Here is a 24,129-nt window from a genome sequence, read left to right as displayed (position 1 = left end):
GTGCTTATTTTTAGTTCCTGTTCTAGAATTCCAATCACATGTAAAGCTATTCCTCTTGATGATGTCCCACTTGATTCTTAGGGTTTCTTCATTTTTGTTGTTGTTGTTCTTTTTTCTACTTCTTCTTTTAACAGATTAGTATTAAGAGATTTGTCTTTAATCAAGTAATTCCATCTTCCATTGATTCAGTTCTACTCCTTTGTCCTTCTAATATGTTATCTTTTCCAGAAATTTTATTAATCTTTTGGGTTTCTATTGGCTGTTTTTGTATGCCTTCTAATTTTCCACTTATTTTATGAGTTTTTTCTTGCACTGTTTTTAGAATTCTTCTAGAGTTTTGTCTGTGTTTTCCTTGATTGTGTTTCTGTGGTTTCCTCAAACTTTTTCTCAGTTCATTGAAGGCATTGAAATATAATTATTTCAAATTCCTTATCAGGTAGTTCCAAAAGGATTTTTTCATCTGAAGATTTTCTGACCCTCTATTTTGTTCACCTGTTTGAGTCATCTTGTCCTGTTTTTCTGTGTGAGTGACTTGAAGTTGTCTGTCGTCTCCAAGACATTGTATTAATTTATTGATTGTATGTTGGTTTGCTTTACCTTGATTTTTTGTTTTGTTTTAGTATATACAGGCAAAAGATATGTTAAAAGGAGCTCTGGTGGCATAGTAGCTAAGGCATTTTACTGCTAACCAGATGGCTGGTGGTTCAAACCCACCAGCCACTCCTTGGAAAAGTTGGGCAATCTACTTCCATAGTGATACTGCCTCAGAGATCCAAGAAGGGGTTGCTATGAGTTGGATCCGACTCAATGGCAATGAGTTTGGGTTTTTTTGGGGGGTTAGGCAAAAGGGTAGGTGTGTACTCTGGTTGCTAGTTTGGTACCACTGAGGTTCTCACCATCTGTTTCTGGGTGGATTTGGGAGTGGGAATCAGTCTGGGTGCAAGTCTTTGGATTGTGATTGTGCAGAGCAGCTGAGAGCAGGCTGGGTGGAATTGGCCACTGTTTTTGATATAGTTGTGTTGAAGTGGGTGGTGGCCTCACCCAGTGGGTGGGGTATCAGGTGTAGTGGGTGTGGCTGGGTAGGATCACTTGCTCCATATTGCTTGGGGAAGAATGGAAAGAAAAAAAATAATAAAAGTGGGAGAAGAGGAAGAAAGAATACAAAGAGAAAGAAAAAACAAGAAGAGGGACAGGAAAAAGAAAGAAGACAAAAACAATAGGGGGAAGACTGAAGAACTAAGAAGAAGGAAAACAGAAATAAAAGGAAAAAAAAATTTAAATTTTATTGTGCTTTGGGTATAAAGTTACAAAGCAAATTTGTTTTACATTTAACAGTTTATGCACATTTGATTTCACAACCCGATTACCATCCCCAACCATAAAAAACTCTCCTCCCTTCCCATCCCTGTGACTATCCCTCCCTGTGCCCTTCTTAACTATATGCATTCCTATCTGTCCAGCTTTCTCTCCATGTGAGTACTGTCCCTCTGGTGTCTCATGGCTAATGCTCTAAGGTGTGCATCTCCCTAGAGTAGGTGGGTGCATTGTCTTGAGGTAGGTGTTCTTCATCTAGGTCTTTCTACTATTGGACTGAGAACCAATCCATGGGAATGATTCCATTTCTAGGCCAGAAGGGTAACCTGGGGCCCTAGTCTCGGGGGTTCCACCAATCTCTATCTGACCAGTAATTCTGGTCATTTTTGTGTTTTTGAATTTTGTTCCACACTTTTCCTCCCACTCTATTCAAGATCTCCAGTTTTGATCCCTTTCTGAGTGATTGACATTGGTAGCTGGGCACTGTCTCATTCTTCTGGTCTCAGGGTCATGAAGGCTGAGATCTCAATTGACTTAAATTCAAGTTTGCTGGTTCTTTCTTTTGCTTGGTCAAATCTGTTGACCTCCAAATGTGAATTTTTTATTTTACTTTTCAACTCAGAATGTCCATTGGAGGAAAAAAAATTATATCACTTTTTGTTATTCTCTATTTGGTAAGATATTGTTCTCCTACTTTGCTTTAATTCTTTGGATATGGCTTCCTTTAGTTCTTTTAACACATTTAAAATAACTGATTTAAATTCTTTATAGGAGTTCTGGTAGCATAATGCCTAAGGCACTTGACTGCTAACCAGAAGGCTGGTGGTTCAAACCCACCAGCCACTCCTCGGGAGGAAGATGGGGCAATCTACTTCCATAGTGATACTGCCTCAGAAACCCAAGGAGGGGTCGCTATGAGTCGGCAAACAACAACAACAACATTGTTGTTGTTATGTGCCGTAACAACATTAGGCAAATACAATGTCCGTGCTTCCTCAGGAATAATTTCTTTTGATTGCTTACCCTCTATCCCTCCCTTGTGTATAGGCCACACTTTCTTATTTCTTTGCATGTCTCAAAATTTTTTGTTGAAAACTGGACATTTAAAGTAATATCATGTGCCAAGTCTGGAAATTAGTTTCTCTCCCATACCCAGAGTTTGTTGATTTTATTTTGCTGTTTGTTTCTTTAGTGACTTTCCTGAACTAATTCTGTAAAGTCTGTGTTCTTTGTCATGTGTGGCCACTGAAGTCTCTTCTCAGTCAGCTTTGTGGACAGCTAATGATTAGATACAGATTTCCTTAACTTCTTGGAACCAGTAAATCTCCCACCTATGCTTGAGGGGCTCTGTGTACGTGTTGGGCCATACCTTCAGTTCTACTTTAGTTTACTTACTGCTTGCACAGAGGCTCAAAGTTAGTTAAGTGGATGAGTATAAAATTGATTGATACCAAAAAAACCAAACCCACTGCCATTTAAACGGTTCTTACTCATAGAGACCCCATTGGGTTTCCAATGGGGTAAATCTTCATGGAGGCATATTGCCTCATCTTCTGCAGAAAATTGAATAATAGTTTTTAAAAATACAAATGTAATCAATTATACATAAGTAATCAGTTAATACATTTGTCATCTTTATCTGTTATTGTACCTGCACCAAATTGTTTGCTCTTTTCAAGCCCAGTCATTTTCTGCCTCACATACCTAATTTATATGCAAAATATTACTGCTGTCATTGTCTTGACAGTCCCCCACCCCAGTACCTTAGATCTCACAAACACTGTCATGAATGAACCCATGCTGGAAAAACAAAGAGAAACATGAAGTAGCTTTGAGGTTTTAGAGTAACTGTGGTTTCAGAAAGAAAAAAGAAGCTTCCAATAATCAGAGTTAAGCATTTTTTTTCTCTCTCTCAAAATGAAGTTCAAGGACTTTGTGGATCAGAATTACTTGGGATATTATTCTAAATTCAAGTTCCTAGCTCCACCTCAGACATTTTGATTTAGAATACCTGTCTACATATGAAACAATCCCCCCAAGTGATTCTTATACACAGTAATGTGCACATAAGAGAGACTCTTTGGGGAAGATAACCCTTTAGGTGCATTCACAGGAGGGGCTGACCTGATCACAGTGCAAACTTTACTAAAATATTAATCTTCCACTTTCAATGCCTGAATTATTTTTATTTCACTTTGTCATTTGCCTTGATGAAGTTTTTTTTTTTTTTTTTTAAATAGCTGACAGTTTTTAAGAACTACCATTCACTCATACCTTTTCAAAAATTAGTTTATTTGATCAGATTACATTTTTCCTAATAACTGGCCAAGATGACTTGCAATGAGAGAAGAGTTTTTGTATGTTTGTTTTATTTACGCCTTTTTAATTTGAAAGGGGAATATGTACTTTTCATGAGATTCAGTAGGTTTGGGGAGAATAGTTCCATGTGAATTGCTGCAGTCAAAGCCTAGAGAGAAGGTGACACTGGAAAAACGAATGAGCACACTTGTCTATGTCAACATATTGTTCCTGGGCTAGCTGGGAGACCAGGATTGGAGAGGTATTTTTTTCTCCCTTCCTTTTTCAATATTATAAAGAATTCAGGCCAGCACAATTAGTGTTAAAGAATTACATTCATTGTTCTAGGGTTAAATAGGAAGCACTGATGATTCAGCGGTAGAATTCTCACTTTCCATGTGGGAAACCTGGGTTTAACTTCTGGCCAATGCACCTTATGTGCAGCTACCACTCATCTGCCTGTGTAGCAGGTTGCTATGAAGCTGAAAAGCCTAGCCAAATACTTCTGAAAATCAGCCAGTGAAAATCCTATAGAGTACAACAGTCCAATCTGTAACCAATCATAGGGATGGCTCTGGATTGGGGAGTATTTTATTCCATTGTGTATGAGGTTGCCATGAGTCAGCTACTGACTCAATGACAGTTAATAACAACAACAACAAAGGTTAAATAGGGATTTGTGTGTGGGCTAGAGAGCTAATCACTACCTAAATCATAATGTAGAAGATTGTCTTTATGGAAAATGTCTTCAGGTGTTCAAATACCCAACTTCCTCCAAAACTTTGGAGAGTTGCAGATTGAGTCAAATATCAGCTAGACATGTGTAATTTATCTGTGTTAACTGAAATTTGAAGCTGACTACTCCCAATCATCTGTATCCTTTTAGGACATTTCTCCTTGATGAGTTTTGTGTTTAGTTAATACAAACTCAGTGTAGAAAAACAATTAGAGGAGTATAGATCCTTATCAAATTTAATGCATCAAAAAAAGATTTAAAAAACTGTTTGATATTTTAAGATTTTACTGCTTTTGTTTGCCTCTCTTAAAGAGGGTAATCAAGAGATTACTCCCTTCCAGACACCCCACATGTCATACCAAAATAAAAAACAAAAACAAAAACTCACTGCCGTAGAGTCAGATCTGACTCATAGTGACCCCTCCCTGGGTTTCTGAGGCGGTATCACTACAGAAGTAGATTGCCCAGTCTTCCTTCTGAGGAGTGGCTGGTGAGTTTGAACTGCCAGGCTTCTGGTTAGCAGTCACATGCCTTAGGCACTACGCCACCAGAGTTCTTATCTTGTCATAGCTCTCCCAAATTCTACTACAAATGAACAGGCTAATAAACTGCATTTTTTTTTTTTTTTTTATTTCCTTCAAGGTATTGCACAGAGATGCACAGCCATCAAGTACCACTTTTCTCAGCCAATCCGCTTACGAAACATTCCTTTCAATTTGACCAAGACAATACAGCAAGATGAATGGCATCTGCTTCGTAAGTATTTTGAGACAGGGTCAGAGAGGAAATGGTGTCTTTCTGAACAAAAAGTATTCCCATCAGTTCTTTCAGGTTTGGACCAAAAGATGTGCTTATCACATGGGACCCTTGGGCCCAATCAAACTTGGTAAGAGGTTCAGAGGATCATTTCACAGTGATGTGGATACAACTCATTTACAGCCAAATGTGTGAAAATTAGTTACGAGGCTTTGTGATTTAGTGCAGTGTTTGTGTTCATGCTGGTGGTGCCTGTACACAGGCAATCTACTTAACTTTTTTTTTTAACCAAATCATTGGGTATAAGGACATGCCCTACCACTAGTCTTATAAAACCAAGATTATACCTTAGGTGCTCTTATTTTTGTTTTGTTTATACAATATTTATTTTAGCTACCGTGACTTGATATTTCTGCTGAAATATCTTTATAAGCGTATGTCGTAATTTTCTCAGAGGGTATCTCTTACCTGTACATCTCAAAGGTAGGAACTACTCTTTTTCACCACCAGGAAAATATGAAACTCTAGAAAGAATCACACAATGTAAAATTGAAGAGGGCCAATGTTTCCTTGAAAACTGTTGATTCAAGCTGCTTAGTGATAGCTCATGAAAGCAAAAGGCTACACTGAATTATTTTCCATGCTTACCCTAAGCAGAGGTTGACATTGCCATTTTCCAATGAAATAAGCAGCCAAGATTTCAGTGATCTTGTTTGGTAACCAAGGCCACTGCAGAAATTCAAGCAGACTCTCATTTTTTAAGTAAATCCTTTTGCAGATCAATGGAAAAGGCTGTTTTGTATCTCAAACACATAAATAGAAGCTCTTACGATACTGCATTAACAACGGCCTAATATTTGTAAATGTTATGATTGGCAAATTTTGTACTTAAATGTCATTAGCATAAAATGTGGTTCATTTCTTAATAGCCCAGCCTTCTGAAAGTTCTTTCTTGCTGGCTGAATTAAACAATCATTGCTCAGCCCAGCCTTCTGAAAGTTCTTTCTTGCTGGCTGAATTAAACAATCATTGCTCAGCAGATCCAAATTAGATTCTTATGTAAATGTTCTTATGTCTTAATTCTTTATGAGCATTTTTGAAGTTCTTTGCCTTAATGATTTGTTCAGAGAGCCATGTAGTTACCAGCTTTAGTGAGGTGACAAAACATGATCACAGGCTCTTGAGACAAAAACCTTATTGCTTTACTCCAAGAGGTTGTATCCTGTTGTTAGCCAGGAAGACAATAAATATTTGGGTTGTGAAAACGTTTTCCACTTGACTTCAAGGCTGGCAGTTCAGACCCACCTGGCGGTGCCATGGAAAAAAGTCCTGGCAGTCGGTTTCCATAAAGATTGCAGTCAAGGAAACACTCTGTATGGAGCAGTTCTACTCTGTAACACATGAGTTGCCATGAGTTGGAATCAACTTGACAGCAATGAGTACTTTTTATATTTCTTCTTATTATTATTATTCTTATTTTGGGTGAGTTCTCTTTGAAAGACACTTTCAGCAGCCTCAAGCATAGCTCTCTCTAAGAAAGTTACACTTGGTGATCTGTACTATGTCTTCCCTGATGTGTGGTACTAATGTAAATCTCATGTGGATTATATCTGAACTCTGTGCCTTTTAATGGTCACAGAAAATAGAACTATCACTTGAACCACAGGAGATTTGGGAGGTTGTGAGATAATGGTGGCTGAGCTGTTATTACGTTTCCTTGCTCAGATGTGGATGTCTCAAAACTACTTACACCCTTCACATTAAGACCAGCTGCTCTAAATTATCACTGCCCCGACCCCTTGCTCTGTGGTGCCTGCACTTCCTCTTCTAGGCAGAAACTGCAAAGATGCACTGCTTCACTTTGAATGCTCTGTGCTGGCAATGAGAAATCCTCTTTTAATAAGGGATGGTCTGTGTGAGGCTAAGATGCTACAGGTCAGCCTGGAAGCTACAGTCACCTGCCCTCTATGCAGCACTGCTGTGATGCCCAGGAGCCACAGAAATATTGTGTGGTGCCAGCTGCATGGGCATTTCTACCTTAGCAGAGAGGCCCACACTTTCCACAGCAGAGCAAGCCACCCTTTTTTACTTCTTTGTACACACAGGGGTGCATGATTCACATGCATTTGCCCAGACCTGCTGCTTGATGGCAACTGGGTTTGGCTGATTATCTGGCATCAGGTCAGCAGATGTGTATTTGGGATCTTTTTAAAGAAAGACCATAGATATTTAGCAAATAACTTTTTTTTAAGGTTTATTTGGTTCAAAAATAAAAAGTGGAAGAAGAAGGAAGGAAATAGAAAAAAAAAAGAAAGGATAATAGTAGGAGAATAGGACCTAACTGTAGGGCAGCAATCAGAGTGGAAGTATGTCCAGGTAGATGTAGTTGGTCCATTCTTGGTCTTGGCCAGGCATAGTGTGGAGACCAAGTTCCTGGCTTGGTGCACACAATTCTGTTTTTGGAATAGACAAAATCAGCAGTTGGGCATACCATGGTGACTTGACCCATGAGAATAGTCCCTCCCTACCTTCCTACCACTCGTCTGTCAGTTTGTTGTACTGTGGTGGCTTGTGTGTTGCTGTGAGGCTGGACGCTATGCCACTGGTATTTCAAATACCAGTAGGGTCAGCCATGGTGGACAGGTCTCAGTGGAGCTTCCAGACTAAGACAGTCTTGGAAGAAGGAAGGTGTCATCTACTTCTCAAAGAATTGGCCAGTGAAAATCTTATGAATAGCAGTGAAACACTGTCTGAGACAGTATTGGAAAACTTTATGAATAGTCCTGAAACTTTGTCTGAGATAGTGCTGGCAGATGAGCCCCTCGGGTCAGAAGGCACTCAAAATATGATGAGGGAAGAGCTGCCTCCTCAAAGTAGAGTTGACCTTAATAATGTGGATGAAGTAAAGCTTTCGAGATCTCTATTTGCTGATGTAGTATGATTCAAAATGGGAAGAAACAGCTGAAAACATCCATTAATAATTTGAACATTGAATGTACAAAGTATGACTTTAGGAAAATTGGAAGTTGTCAAAAATGAAATGAAATGTATAAATATTGATATCCTAGGAGTTAGTGAGCTGGAATGGACTGGTTTTGGCCATTTTGAATCAGACAATCATATGATCTACTATGCTGGGAATGACAAATTGAAGAGGGATGATGTGGCATTTATCATTAAAAAGAATGTTTCAAGATCTATTCTGAAGTACAATGCTGTCAGAGTTAGGATGATATCCATACATCTACAAGGAAGACCAGTTAATACTACTATTATTTAAATTTATATACTAACCACCACAACCAATGATGAGGAAACTGAATATTTTTACCAACTTCTGCAGTCTGAAATTGACCAAACATGCAATCAAGATGTGTTGGTTATCACTGGTGATTGGAATGCAAAAGTTGGAAACAAAGAAGAATCACTGGTAGTTGGAAAGTATGGCCTTGATGATAGAAATAACACTGGAGATGGCATGATAGAATTTTGCAAGACCAACCACTTATTCATTGCAAATACCTTTTTTCAACAACATAAATAGTGGCTCTACACAGGGACTTGACCAGATGGAGCACACAGGAATCAGATCAACTACATCTGTGGAAAGAGGCAATGGAGAAGCTCAATATCTATAGCCAAAACAAGGCCAGGAGATGACTGTGGAACAGAACATCAACTGTTCATATGCAAGTTCAAACTGAAGCTGAAGACAAATAAAACAAGTCCACTAGATGACCTTGATAATATCCCTTCTGAATTTAGAGACCATCTAAAGAATAGATTTGATGCATTGAACACCAATAACTGAAAGCCAGAGGAATTGTGGGATGACATCAAGAACATCATCCATGAAGAAAGCAAAAGGTCATTAAAAAGACAGGAAAGGAAGAAAAGAACACAATGGATGTCAGAAGAGACTCTGAAACTTGCTCTTGAAAAGAGATTAGCTAATGCAAATGGAAGAAATGATAAGATAAAAGAGCCAAAGAGAAGATTTCAAAGAGTAAATTGAGAAGACAAAGTTAATTGTTATAATGAAATGTACAAAGACCTGGAATTAGAAAATCAAAAGCTAAGAACACATTCAGCATTTCTCAAGCTAAAAGAACTGAAGAAAAAATTCAAACCTCAAGTTGCAATATTGAATGATGCAGGAAACATCAAAAGAAGGTGGACACAAAGTCACTGTACCAAAAAGAATTGGTTGATGTTCATCCATTTCAAGAGGTAGCATATGATCAAGAACCAATGGTACTGAGAAAAGATGTTGAAGCTGCCGCAAAGGAATTGGTGAAAAACAAGAATCCAGGAATTGGTGGAATGCCTGATGAGATGTTTCAAAAAGAGATGCACCGCTGGAGGTACTTATTCATCTATGCCAAGAATTTGAAAGACAGCTACTTGGCCCACTGACTGGAAGATATCCATATTTGTACCCATTCCAAAGAAAGGTGATCCCACAGGATGTGGACATTATAGAACAATATCATTAATATCACATGCAATTAAAATTTTGCTGAAGATAATTAAAAAATAGTTTGAGCAATATATTGACAGGGAACTTCCAGAAATGCAAACTGGATTCAGAAGAGGATGTGGAATGAGAGATGTCATTGATGATGTCAGTTGGATCTTGGCTGAAAGCAAAGAATACCAGAAAGATGTTTAATTGTGTTTTATTGACTATGCAAAGGGATTCGACTGTGTGGATCATAACACATTATGGATAACATTGAGAATAATGGGAATTCCAGAACACTTAATTGTGCTCATGAGGAATCTGTACATAGACAAGGAGGCTGTTGTTCAAACAGAACAAGGAGATACTGCATGGTTTAAAATCAGGAAGGGAGTGTGTCAAGGTTGTATGCTTTCATCATACTTATTCAATCTGTATGCTGAGCAAATAATCTGAGTAGCTGAACTATATGAAGAAGAATGTGGCATCAAGATTGGAGAAAGAGTAATTAACAACCTGCAATATGCAGATGACACAACCTTGCTTGCTGAAAGTGAGAATGACTTGAAGCACTCACTGATAAAGATTAAAGACTACAGTCTGCAGTATGGATTACACCTCAACATGAAGAAAATGAAAATCCTCACAACTGGACCAATAAACAGCATCATGATAAATGGAAAAAGATTGAAGTTGTCAGAGATTTAATATTATTTCCTTCCACCATCAACGCCAATGGAAGCAGCAGTCAAGAAATCAGAAGACATGTTGTACTGCAAAAGACCTCTTTAAAGTGCTGAAGAGCAAAGATGTCTCTTTGAAGACTAAGGTACGCCTAACTCAAGCCATGGTATTTTCAATTGCCTCATATGCATGTGAAGGCCAGACAATGAATAAAGAAGACCGAAGAAGAGTTGATGCTTTTGAGTTGTGATGTTGGTGAAGAATAGTGAAAGTACCATGGATTGCCAGAAGAACTAATGAATTTGTCCTGGAAGAAGTGCAGCTGGAATGCTCCTTGGAACCGAGAATGGCCAGACTTCGTCTGACCTACTTTATACATGTTGTCAGAAGGGACCATTCCTTGGAGAAGGATATCACGCTTGGTAAATGGAGGGTCAACAAAAAAGGGGAAGGCCCTCAACAAGATGTATTGACACAGTGGCTGCAACGATGGGTTCATCAGGTATAGCAAGGACAGTGAGGCTGGTGCAGGACCGGACAGTGTTTCATTCTGTTGTACACAGGGTCACTATGAGTCAGAGCAGACTTGACGGTACCTAGCAACAACAACAATGACAACAGCAACCCTGGGTAAATGGGTGATCAGATGTCAGCCCCATGTTTTGGGGGAGAGGGCATTTATAAGCTGATCCCTCATATCTGTACATTGGGCCGCTGTCTTCTTCATCACAATCACCTATGCTTTCTCAAATCCTTTTTGAAAATAGGTACTTGTTGCTGTTGAGTAGATTGCAGCTCATAGCAACCGTACAGCAAGCCCCATTGGTTTCCAAGGCTGTAAATCTTTACAGAAGCAGACTGTGATATCTTTCTCCCACAGAGAGAAAGATGGCAGATTCAAACAGGCTGGCAGATTCAAACTGCTAACCTTTTGGTTACAGCTCAGTGCATAAGCAATGCATCACCACTGTGTACTCAAGGGATACTTAGATAATATTGTAAATAAGTATAAGTTAATAAGCCCAAGGAGGGCAGATAAATCAAATGATGCTTCTTGGCATCGTCACACTGTTCCTCACTATTAGTCACACTGTTTCAGTCATCTGCTTGTCTGATTCCATACAGCACTGTGGGCCATTGAGGGCAGAGGCTGTGTATGCCATCTCTCAATCTCCAGTGCACAGCACAGCACCTGGTACATAGGTAAGATATCACATAATTGATCATCTAAACTGGGATACCTCAAGAATGAAAACCCAAAACTCATTGCCATTGAACTGATTCCAACTCATAGTGACCCTATAGGACAGAGTAGAACTGGCCAATAAGGTTTTCAAGTCTGTAATCTTTACAGATATAGACTGCCATATCTTTCTCTTTTTGAACCACTAACCTCTTGGTTAGTAGCCAAGTGCTTAACCAGGGCTCAATTAAAAATAGGTAGAAAACAAAAAAACCTAACCAGTTGCCAATGAATTGTTTCTGATTAATGGAGACCCCATGTATTTCAGAGTAGAATTGCTCCATAGGGTTTTCTATTTCAGAAGTAGCTTGCCAGTCCTTTCTCTGAGGTGCCTCTGGATTAAAACCACCAAGTTTTCAGTTAGTAGCTGTGCACTTAAACATTTGTGACACCTAGGGACTTCTGAAAATAGGTAGGCACAATTGTAAATTAAAAATAGAACAGTTGGCATCCATGAGGTTCATGTCAAACTATATTTAAGTATAGCTCACTTTTGAGGCTTTTTTCCTCCAAAGCCAGCTTAACCTACATCTGTACTGCTTTTTCAGGATAACAAAGGAATTTCACAAATACTACCTCACTCTTGGTTTACTAAGTACCTGGCTATTTATTGCCTAAGTTTACCTTGGGGCTGTCCTCTGGTCCATGGAATTCTCTGACCCTTCAATTTGTTATACTTCATTTGCCTTCTTAGGAAATTACCTGAGAAGTGAATTCCTTAAACCACCTTGGCCCTGTAGGCCCTAAGCTCCCCCCTCTCCCCATGTAGCTTATTAATTTCCACAAATGTATACAAAGCTCATCATTCTCTAATTTCCAATAACTTTTCTTCTTTTGCATTCTCTTTCTGTTTTGAGACTAGATTTAAGAAGAATCACTGCTGGTTTCCTGGGCATGGCTGTAGCTGTGTTGCTCTGCGGCTGCATCGTGGCCACGGTCAGTTTCTTCTGGGAGGAGAGCCTGACCCAGCATGTGGCTGGGCTCCTCTTCCTCATGACAGGTAGGCTGAGTGCCTTAGGCTTCCTCTGTGAAGGTGCACACTGCTCTGCCTGTGAGCAGCTTCTCTTTGTCATTTCCCAGTTAAGTTTGCTTTCACTTGTGACAAAAGAAACCAGAAGGTCATTTGGTTTTGGTAGATGATACAGAATTTAAAGAACACTATCCAAAATGCAGCCCTATTTCCCCATCATGGTCTATTAGAAGATTGGATGGAAATGTTTTGGGTAATAACTTACCTATAAGCCAAGATTGTTTCATCCTAGTCTTTCAAAATGTACCCTTAACCATGGCTTGACTCTGGGAAACACAGGCCACTATGTATCAGGATACCTCAAGGAGAGAGAGAGTGACAGATCTGTATGACCTATCTCCCACACTGGAAAGTCAATTCAAAGGACCTATCTTAGTTACAGGAGCTCTGGTAGCATAGTGGCTAAGGCACTTGACTGCTAACCAGAAGGCTGGTGGTTCAAACCCACCAGCCACTCCTCGGAAGGAAGGTTGGGCAATCCTACTTCCGTAGTGATACTGCCTCGGAAACCCAAGGAGGGGTCGCTATGAGTCAGGGCTGACTCGACGGCACATAACAACAACAACAACATCTTAGTTACAGTACTATTTTTACATATGAAACAGTCATTCATTCACTCCACAGATACATCTTGAGGACTTACTGTATACTAGGCATAGCCTTTTTGGTATTACCAGTTGCTGTTCAGTCCACTCCAATTCATGGAGTGTGTGTCAAGAGTAGAATTATGCTCCATTAAAGTTTCAATGGCTAAGCTTTTGGAAGTAGTTCACCAGGCCTCCCTTTGAGGTACCTCTGGATGGAGTCAAACCTCCAACCTTTTGGTTAGCAGCCAAACACTTAACTGTTTCACCACCCAGGGGTTCTTCTCCAGGTACAAGAGACACACAATGAACCAAAAACTAACCCACTGCTAGCAAGTCAATCCCCACTGATATTGACCCTATAGGACAGGGTAGAACTGCCCCTTAGGGTTCTCAAGGCTATGAATCTTTATGGAAGCAGACTGCCTCATCTTTCCCCATGGAATAGACAATGAGTTCAAATCAACAACCTTTTTGTTAGCAGCTCAATGCTTTAACCATAGTGCCACCAGAGCTCCTTATACAATAAACACAACAGACAAAATTCTTGCCTATTCTATTATGGAGAGAGATAAACAATAATAATTATCACAATAATTTGTGATAGTGATAAAAAGCTATGGAGAAAATACACAGAGTGGACTAGGAGACCAAGGAAGGCCTTGCTGAGACAGGGACTTCTGCACTAAACTCTGAGAAGTAGTCAGTACTTTGAAGTGTGCTGCAGGCTGAGAGCACCACATGCGCAGAGCCCTAAGGCAGTGCTGGTTGTGATATTTAAGCCACAGAAAGACCAGTGTGGCTGGTGGGGAGAGAAGGAAAGGATAGCATTGCAGGAGGTGGGAGAAGGAGGCAGAGGCCACATCATTAGGGCCTTCATGGTCATGAGAAACTTGAGTGTTAACCTAAGGGTTATAGAAGCTACTGGAAGGTATTAAGCAGAGAAATGACTTGATCAGAAAGCTGGAGACTGGAGTGGTGGAGTCTTGTTGATTAAGAGCTAAAAGATATTTTTGTCTAAAAAGGTTCTGGTAGCATAGTGCCTAAGGCATTTGACTGCTAACCAGAAGGCTGGCGGTTCAAACCCACCAGCCACTCCTCGGAAGGAAGATGGGGCAATCTACTTCTGTAGTGATACTGCCTCGGAGACCCAAGGAGGGGTCTCTACTCGGGTCCAACTCGACGGCACATAACAATAACAACAACAAAAAGCTATTAGGAGCAAAAGCTGACTGAAGGGCAGGGCAGGGAGGTAATCTTTCTTTCCTCTCCCTCTTCATGGAACATTAATGTTTTAATGATTCTTGATGAGGGTCGTGGTGGTTCAGTGGTACAATTCTCTCCTTCCAGGCAGGACACCAGGCTTTGATTCCTGACCAGTGCACCTCGTGTGCAACCACCACCTGTCAGTGGAGGTGTTGCTATGATGCTGAACAGGTTTCAGCAGAGCTTTCAGACTAAGACAGACTGGGAAGAAAGGCTTTGTGATCTACTTCTGACATTTAGCCAGCGAAAACACTAAAGATCACAGTGGTCCAATCTGCAGCTGGTCATGGGGTTGGCGTATTCTGTTGTGTGTGAGGTAGCCAGGAGCTGGGGGCTGACTGGATGGCAGCTAGCAACAGCAATCAGTGAATGCCCATCTGACAGTTTCACAAAACACACCTGATACCAGAACTAATGTTACCCCAGATATATAACCGTTTTAATAAGCTGATTTCTATTGGAGTTCTGTTACTTATATGGCCAGAACTGAGTTTCAATGGCTGCAGGAGCCCTAGTGGTGCAAAGGTTAAAAACTTGGCTGTTAAACAGGAAGTTGGTGGGTTGAACCCATCCAGCGGCTCCTTGGGAGAAAGCCTATGGGCAGTTCTGCTCTGTTGTATGGGGTTGTGAGTTGGAATTCACTCAACGGCATAACAGCAACAGCAGGACCCTTCTGTGGCTGACACTATTTGCTGTCTGTCTCTCAGGGCTGATAGGTAGGTGGCGCTTTTCCCTCTGGTATAGTCAATCACCCTATGGTGCTAAAGTAATGCAGTGAACAGGCTGGGCCCTTCCTCCTGACACTCACTGGCCCCATTCCCAGTCCATGAAATGACTATAATGGGCAGTGATCCGGAAGATGGGTCATCGTTGCAAGCATCCTGACAGAAAATTCAGAAATTGAGCCTGAATAGTTCTGGGCAGAAAACCAATTTAGTTTTCTAGATTCTGGTGAAGACAGAGTGATTGCATAGCATAGAGAAGCTAAAATTCCAGTTTCTAAGGTTTGAACACTCAAGACCAGCTATTGGGTGCCTGCTTAGAGGATTCATTTACAGTCTAAATCATAACCTAAGTAGGAGAAAGAGGAACACTTAGTGGCAAGGAATAAGAGATGACTTTGCTGCTGCTAACTAGAAAGCTGTTGGTTCAAACCCACCAGCCACTCCTCAGAAGGAGGGTTGGGCAATCTATTTCCATAGTGATACCACCTCAGAAACCCAAGGAGGGGTCACTATGAGTTGGATACGACTCCAAGGCAGTGAGGTTTTTGAGTCCGTCTTAGTCTGGAAGCTCCGCTGAAACCTGTTCACTGTCATAGCTGGCCTCCACTGACAGGTGGGTTATGGCTGCACATGAAGTACATAGGTTGGGAATTGAATCCAGGTCTCTTGCATTGAAGGTAAGAATTCACCACTGAACCACCAGTGCCCTCATCACTAATAATTAAAGCATTATTTATTAATTTTTTCTTGTGATTTGAGCGAAAGTTTACAAAGCAAATTGGTTTTCCATCCAATAATTCATATACATTTTGTATTGTGGCATTGATTGCAATCCTCACAATGTAACAACACTCTTCCCACTTCCTCCCTCTGTTTACTGTTTCCCTTTGTCCTTCTTTCCTATCCCTTCCTGTCTTCTGAGCTTTAACTCTAGGCAAATGCTGCCCTTTTGATCATGTGTGGTTGATTGTTCTAATAATAATACCAGGCAGAAGTGGCCCTGGTACCAGGCACATACCTCCCTGATATTATTGTTCATTTTATAGGCCTGTTGCTTGGCTGAAAGTTGAGCCAAAGGGATGAATTCAGTGCTAGGCTTGAAGGGTGACTAGGCACCATAATCTCAGAGATTTCTCCAGTCTCAACCAGAACAGTAAGCCTGGTCTTTTTTACGATTTGGAGTTTTGTTACACATCGTCCCCCACTGTATCTGGGACCTCTTACTGTGATCCCATTCTGAGTGGTCAACAGTGTAGCCAGGCACCACCTAGTTCTGTGGCTTTAGGGTCGTGGAGGCTGGTGTTCAAGTGCTCCATTAGTCCTTTAGAATAACTCTTTCCTTGAATCCTTGATTTTCTTCTCTCTTCTTTGTTCCAGACAAGGAGAGAACAATAATTGCACCTTAGATGGCCACTCACAAGCTTTTAAGACCCAAAAGCATTAATTTTCTTGTGAAGGGGAGAGGAAGGATAGATTTCTGCCCTCTTTTTCTTCCTTCTCTTTATTAGCTGAGCCCCATTTTCCTGACCCTTATCCCTATAAACATCAATCGAGTACAGAGTGTCTTAAATTCACCCAGCCCCAAAAGTCCCTGCATCATAGTACCTTGTCAGGAAAAACGAGGGCAGCTAGACAAAAGCTTTAGCAGTACCTCTTTAAAAGACACTTTTAATATAGGTAATGCATGAATAACTTAGAATGTTCTTAGCATATAAAACAATTGTTAATATTAAAATAAATCACAGGGACATGAAAGCCAGATCTGGAGACTGTTTCTTGGGAGGCAGAGGTGCTGGCTTGGTTTTAAATGAAAGGAGGGAGGCATTTCCTTTTGGAAACCACAGGAGAGACATTGGAGAGGCACAGAAGAGAGCTGGGAGCCTTATTTCAGGGCCACTTCCGCCTTTTCTTGCAGTCAGTCCTCACATCTGATCCATATGTGGGTAGTAAATTCTGGCTCAGCAGCCCTCAAAAGTTATCATTGAAAGCAGCTATGTCATTGTTAAGTGAACAAATATGAAACAAATAAGAAAAACTACAGCCACAACAACAAAATCCCACAAGAAGCAAAAATAAAGAAAGAAAGGAAGAAAATATTGCAGACATATTAACTTTAACCAAAACGTCCTGAAGGAATGATACAGACATAACATAACATTGTTTTTGCTTTTTGTTGCCCAAACAATGTTACTGGAATAAAGGGAAGATCCACTTAGGATCTTACCACCTGAAAAATTGTGTTGTTTAAAAATTTTCCTTATTCTTGACCAAATCTTGCCCATGAGCTTGACCCATTAAAAAAAAAAAAAAAAAGAAAGAAAAATTATTTATGATTATGGCACAGAAAATATTTCCTTAGTCTTCTGTATGTCCACTCATCATACTTATCGTGAGTATTCCCATGTTGCTACATTGTTCTTCTGGTCACAGTTTTCAAAGCTGCATGTTCTCCTATAGAGATGTGCTGTGTTGTTTCCATCTGTTCCTTTACTGTGGGATGTAGGGGATTTTGTTTTATTATTGATGCCACAGATAACATATATGAATTTCCTTTGTAAACATGTAGATAATTTCATTAATCCATCGTACGTGATAAATTAGTTGTAGAACGTTCACATGTATAGCAAGAGAAGAGCACAATAAGGGTTAAAGAATTGATTTTAATTAAGCAGAAATGTCTTCAGCAACTCCAGTCAACCTCACTCCCACAGATTTTTGATGCTAAACTTAGCCCCTTCTAATGTGCTAGCATCTTCATTCTCTGCCTAAACTTATTAACCAAACCTTCAATGGAGAACCTCAGTGATGTGAAGGTTTGAGACATTAAAATGGAAACTTTGAAACAGTCTTCCTCCTTCTGCCTTACTGCCTGTAGACAGCTCTTGATTACCCACATGTGGAAAAGCAGTGCTGGTGAATGTCAATTGACATCTGGGAGCCACATTCTCACCCCCTCCCCATTCTTCCCTGGGCCTTTGAAGGGGCCCTCCAGCAGGGCCACAGGCAGGCCTCACATCTGCTAAAGGCCTCAAATTTTAACTTGAGTGGTGCAAACAGTTAAGCGTTCAACTGCTAGCCTAAAGTTTGGTGGTTGGAACCTACCCAGAGGTGCTTGGAAGACAGGCCTGGTGATGTGCTTCTGAAGGGTCACAGCTTTGAAAACCCTGTGAAGCAGTTCTGCTCTGCACAGGTGGAGTTGCAATTAACAGTAACAACAACTCTGAGGTTACACAGCCAGCCAGGGAGGCATAGCCAGGGGCCTGATGGAATAAGACACTCCTCCAGCTTTAAGCCTCTGCCCATTAGCAGCCCACACTGCTTTCAGGACTCTGTAATCTTCATAAATCTTAACTTAAGCATTCTATTATATTGTACTAGTAGTATAATTATGACTAATATAAATTATAAAGTTAAATAGTTTTAAAAGCGTTAATTTATTCATTGCAAACATTTTAAATATAATTTTTAAGTTTCTGTTTTAGAATTTAAATTTATCTTTTAATATCCTGGCACCTCCAAAAGAAGAGTGTGGGCCTCTGTCAGTGGGGCTTTACTGTCCATGGGACCCATTTCCCTTTATGAGCTGTGCCCTAGGCTGCCATTGCCCATCTGGAAGAGAGCACACACCTGCCATACTCCCAAGGAAGGGCCTTCCAGTGAGCATGTCTTTGAGAGACAAAGAGGTGACATAGTCTAGGCATCCCCAGCAAACCTTCAGAGGCAGTTAACACCGGCAGTTATCCAGTCCTTTGCTTTAGTGCAAATAATAATAATAATAATAAGATTCCACTGTAGTAGATCTATTAAATTATCTGGCTAGCTATTGATTATGACCTGAAAATATATGTCCATAATGCCTTATCTGAAATCCTTGGGACCTGTTTTGGAATTCAAGATTTAAAAATCTTCATTTTAGAGGAAAAAAAAATTTTTTTTTCATTTTAGAAAGGTAACATGTGCAGCCATCCCATATTATCGAACACCCTCAGCAAAATCTGGGGCAGCAGCTTGAAATCCAATGCATTAACATTTCTACAGCAAAGTATATGAATATTCACCATAGTGGGATCAACAGAGACTAAACATAGCCCTATGTCAGGTCAGGTCAGGCTTTGCCCCGAAAATGAGATTGCTGCAATCTTTCCAGAAAAGATGGGATGTGTTTTGGATTTAGGAATTATAGATTGTGGATCTGTAATTTTTTAAAAAAGTTTCTCTATATCCATTAGTTTTGCCCAGTCATTTAGTTAAAACATCTCAGGAATGGCTTTTGAGCAATCTCCGTATAAGGTAGTAGGAGCCATTTTTGCCGGGACAGCAGAGATCAGAATGATAGGCAGGGAACATCTTTTGAAGGAGTGAAAAAAAAAAAAAAAAAAAAGTCAATGTTTACATTTCTGGGTGTTGCAGTTATGTTATTTATCAAGCAAGCTAACCAGAATGAGGCGACTTCACTCCTTTCAGCCTTTTAAGCACATCAAAGGTTGGTGGGCCAAAGAGTGGACCAGTTATTCTAATTGTATCTCATGAGCTATCCACAGGCACCACGAAGTTTTAGGGATGGAAGTTAGGTTAATGATTTAGGAAGGCAGCATAAATTTGCTTTTGTCTTGATCTGAAAATATCCCTTCTGGCCCTATAATTCTGGGATTTTATGGTACCATCTAATTAAGAACATTGGCAGGAACCTTTTTAATATTTTATAAGAAAAGTAGTTGCATATTGGCTTGTCAGGGAACCACTCTTTTGAAGATGCTACCAGCAGCAACAGCTAGCACCTTCCTCGGACTCAGGAACTTCTCTCCCTCAGGTTACCAGGTGGGTTGAGTATCCAAGGTAAGCCACTGGTAACCCCAGACTAGTCAGGGGAGAAACAAAGGGAAGGATAAGCTTAAGAGAAGAGTAACAGAGAAGTGACCTCTCTCCCTGTGGATCTTCTGGATGGACCGTTAGATTCTTAGCTTTTTGAATGCAAGGCATTCCTTAGTTATACCTCCTTCACATACCTTTCACGTGTTGTTGGGTACCATCAAGTTGATTCTGGCACATGAGTGACCCTGTATGACAGAGCATAGAGAATAGAACTGCTCCATAGAGTTTGCAAGGTTGTAATCCCTGCAGCAATAGATTGCCAGATCTAGTCTCCCATGGAATAGCCAGTAGGTTTGAACCATCAGCCTTTCAGTTAGCAGCTGAGCACTTAACCATTGAGTCCCTAGGGCTAGTGTGTGCTAAGTAGAAAGCTACTGATGAAAATGCAGCATTATCTGAAATAACTAGCTGCATAGGTAAGTCCTGCATGAGATTTATACTTTGTAAGTGTTGTTCTCAGGTGTCATCAAATCTGTTCTGACTCATACTAAGCCTCATAGCAACCCCTCCTTGGATTTCCAAGGTGGTATTACTATGGAAGTAGATTGCCTAACCTTCCTTCCAAGGAGTGACTGGTGGGTTTGAACCGCCAGCCTTCTGGTTAGCAGTCAAAATGCCTTAGGCACTTGCCACCAGAGCTCCTAATGTAAAACAAAATGAAACACTGCCTAGTCCTCCTGAGCCATCCTCACCATTATTGTAGCCACTGTGTCAGTCCACCTTGTTGAGGGTCTTCCTCTTTTTCGCTAACTCTCTATTCACCAACACCACATTGTTGTTTGTGGTATTAGTGAAGAATACTGAAAGTACCATGGACTACCAGAAGAATGAACAAATCTCTCTTGAAAGAAGTGCAGCCAAAATGCTCCTTGGAAGTGAGAATGGCCAGGCTTCGTCTCACTTACTTTGGTCACGTTGTCAGAAGGGACCATTCCCTGGAGAAAGATATCATGCTTGGTAAAGTGGAGTGTCAGTGAAAAAGGAGAAGGCCCTAAATGAGGTGGATTGACACAGAGGCTACAAGGATGGACTCAGGTACAGCAAAGATTGTTAAGGCTGGCACGGGACCAGGCAGCTGATTCAATGGCACCTAACAACAACTACTACTTCACCAAGCATGATGTCATTCTCTAGGGACTGGTCCTTCCTGATAACATGTCCAAAGTATGTGAGACAGCATTCTAGCTGTACTTCTTCCAAGACAGATTTGTTTGTTCTTCTAGCAATCCATGCTCAATGCTCTTTGGCAACATCATAATTCAAATGCATCAATTCTTCTTCAGTCTTGCTTATTCTTTTTAAAGTGTTAAAAAGCAAAGATGTCACCTTCAGGACTAAGGTGAGCCTGACTCAAAACAAGGTATTTTCAATCACCTCATATGCATGCAAAGGCTGGATAATGAATAAGGAAGTGGTATTATACCAGGAGCTAATTTAGGAGGAATTGGCTGTTGGAGGACTCAAGGTGTTGCAAAACTCAATTCTATTTAGCAGAATTTACTGACTCCATGTGCTCAGCTCTCTTAGACACAGTGAGGGACTTACAGGATATCCAGGAGGACCCTACTACCTTTCCCTGAGGTGCATGCTGGGAAGAGAGGTGGAAAGAACACTTTAGGTTCCTGACCAATTATGGCTGTGACTAACAATAATTCAGGAGCTCTGGTAGCGTAGTGCCTAGGGCACTTGATTGCTCACCAGAAGGCTGGCGGTTCAAACCTACCAGCCACTCCTCGGAAGGAAGGTTGGACAATCTACTTCTGTAGTGACACTGCCTCGGAAACCCAAGGAGGGATCGGTAGGAGTCGGGTCTGACTCGATGGCAAATAACAACAACAACAATGACAATAACTCAAAAAGCTAAAGTATTTATAATCAGATCTGGATCTAGAACACAGTAGATAATAATTGTTGAATCACAGATTAAATAACATTTAAAATAGTAAAATCTTACTAAGAGGTAAAATTTACATTTCACACATCAACTACATGTGAGTATTGTAAGATGTGGGTATGGAACTGAAAATGGTTCCACAAATATCATAATTGACTTAAAGCTAATAATCCAGATATAACAATCAGGCTTTCATTATTTAAAATGACACCTTTTATTGATGTCCTAGAATTAATAGATTTTTCAGAAAAAAATTTGAGTGGAATAGGCTTTATTTGGGAGCTCTGGTAGCATAGTGGCTAAGACACTTGCCTGCTAACCAGACAGCTGGTGGTTCAAACACCACCAGCCACTCCTCGGAAGGAAGGTTGGGCAATCCTACTTCCGTAGTGATACTGCCTCGGAAACCCAAGGAGGGGTCACTATGAGTCGGGGCGACTCGACGGCACATAACAACATAAAAAGGCTTTATTTATTTATTAAAAAAAACTTGTTGAAAATTATGCTTTGTCTGCTCTCAGCACCTTTCTCTGTAATAAATGGGAACAGTGCTGCCCATTCCCCAAATACTAGTGTGGCAGCTATACATTTGCAAACTTTCTAAGAGATATGAGGGTCTGAAAAGCTGAGTCCTCTTAGGTATGTTCTTGTTGATCTTTTTCCTTTGCTCTCCTTTTATTCAGAACAACTTCAGGAGCATCTGGAAAGGAGAAAAGCTGTCACTGATAGTAGGCATTTGAGAGGAGGCAAAAGGGCAGAAACAGCATGTTTGTGGCCAATAGTTACCCTCATCACCACCCTTAGCTGCATAAATAAGCTAGCAGGAAATAAAGTGTTCCCCAAGAAGGTTTAATGAGTGCCCTATTCCCAAAAGGACTTAAGTGGCACAGAGATGCATATATTTCAAAATAAAATACAGGTAAAATAAATAATAAGACAAAGGGTCACCTATGTCTGCAAGGTAAGATGCAACTCAGACAAAGAAAATTCTATCAGTGACGTCGCTCGCAGTGTCCATAAGGTAAGCGCAGATCAAGGACTGGGAGAAGCATGACCCTTCATGACTCCAAGGACAGAAGGAGTCTCCCTCCTGGTGATGTCCTCAGATTGGATTTTTTTAATGATGGCTTTCTGTTCAGTATGAACTGGTGGTGTCATGCTAAAATTCATTTCACCAAAAGCAATTTTATGGAGTTGGCAGGGGAGAGGTGCTAATAAAATCAATGTTTAGAATAAAATTAAAGGGTGTTTATTCAGAAGGAAAAACATAGATGACATTCCATTTTTTATGTAGTTGCATAACACTGAGTCCTAGATTCACTAGAAGTTTTGGGAAGTGTTCTTACTTCATGCCATGGTTTGGAACAGAATCACAGAAATTTGATGCTGTATGGGACTTCAATAACCAAACCCCGTTTCTTTTTTTTCCTAGATGAAGGAACTAAGGCTCAGAGAGGTTAAGCGATTTCAAGGTTGTACATTGAGTTAGTAGTAGAGTTGGAGACTAGAATACATGATTCCTGCATCCCTGCCCAATGCATTTGGACATCAAAGGATGCTTAAAAACTATGTTTGAACTCAAGCTTTCAGAGGTCATTAAAACTATTTCACTTGTAAAAAATCCTTGCTTTTAGGCATTCAGCTTCATCCAGACAATTAAATACAGACTACACTTTGTGCTTTTCTCCCTATGAACAAGTCTTTGTTCTATTATTGTGTTTTACCTGTTGATACCCCAGAGATCAATTCTTCCCCCCTAACTGCCTTATTGTTCTATTACCAGCATTTGTTGAAAGGACCTTGTTATCTCTAAACATTGTCTTTGTTTTGGTGCCAGTGAAAACATTCATGTGAATAAGAGCACTGGCTCTTCATGAGGTTTGAAAAGCAAAGTACTCTTTTTGAAGGGTCCACTTCTTTATGAAAGAGATAGTTCCATCTTGACCTTTCCTTCGGAGAACTCGAAGTGATGTGTTGTTTTGTAATAATCTGGAGCAAGAAGAAGGAAGACAAGATTTGATTCTTTCTAAAAAAAAAACCCCCATCACTTTAGAGTTTAAAAACAGAATTAGGCAAATAGTAGGAAATATCAAATTGTCTCAGATCAAATGTCCTTTTAATTTAGAACTTTTTTTCTCCATTTTCTTTCTAAATGCTCATTTGGAGAAGGATTTAGGCAAGGCTTGATGGACACAGAATTGCAGCACTTAAAATCACATTAAGGTGATCTTTGTTTCCTCTGAGTTACAACCTTCCCAAAACTTG

At 40.3% G+C, this 24,129-nt stretch overlaps 1 protein-coding gene across 1 annotated transcript in view; it reads left to right on the top strand.

Annotated features, from left to right (window-relative positions):
* TMEM178A (transmembrane protein 178A) overlaps nt 1–24,129 on the top strand; it is an 88,046-nt gene that overhangs the window by 61,989 nt on the left and 1,928 nt on the right. Inside the window, exons 2-3 of the mRNA XM_007945044.2 lie at nt 4,991–5,104; nt 12,356–12,493. Coding sequence (XP_007943235.1) covers nt 4,991–5,104; nt 12,356–12,493 — 252 coding nt within the window. The remainder of the gene's footprint in view (nt 1–4,990; nt 5,105–12,355; nt 12,494–24,129) is intronic.

This window comes from Orycteropus afer, unplaced genomic scaffold, assembly GCF_000298275.1.
Source record: "Orycteropus afer afer isolate SDZICR_OR568_19922 unplaced genomic scaffold, OryAfe1.0 scaffold00131, whole genome shotgun sequence".
Taxonomy (NCBI): Eukaryota; Metazoa; Chordata; class Mammalia; order Tubulidentata; family Orycteropodidae; genus Orycteropus; species Orycteropus afer.
Note: the sequence above shows the minus strand (reverse complement) of the source record. Positions and strands in the feature narration are given on the sequence as shown.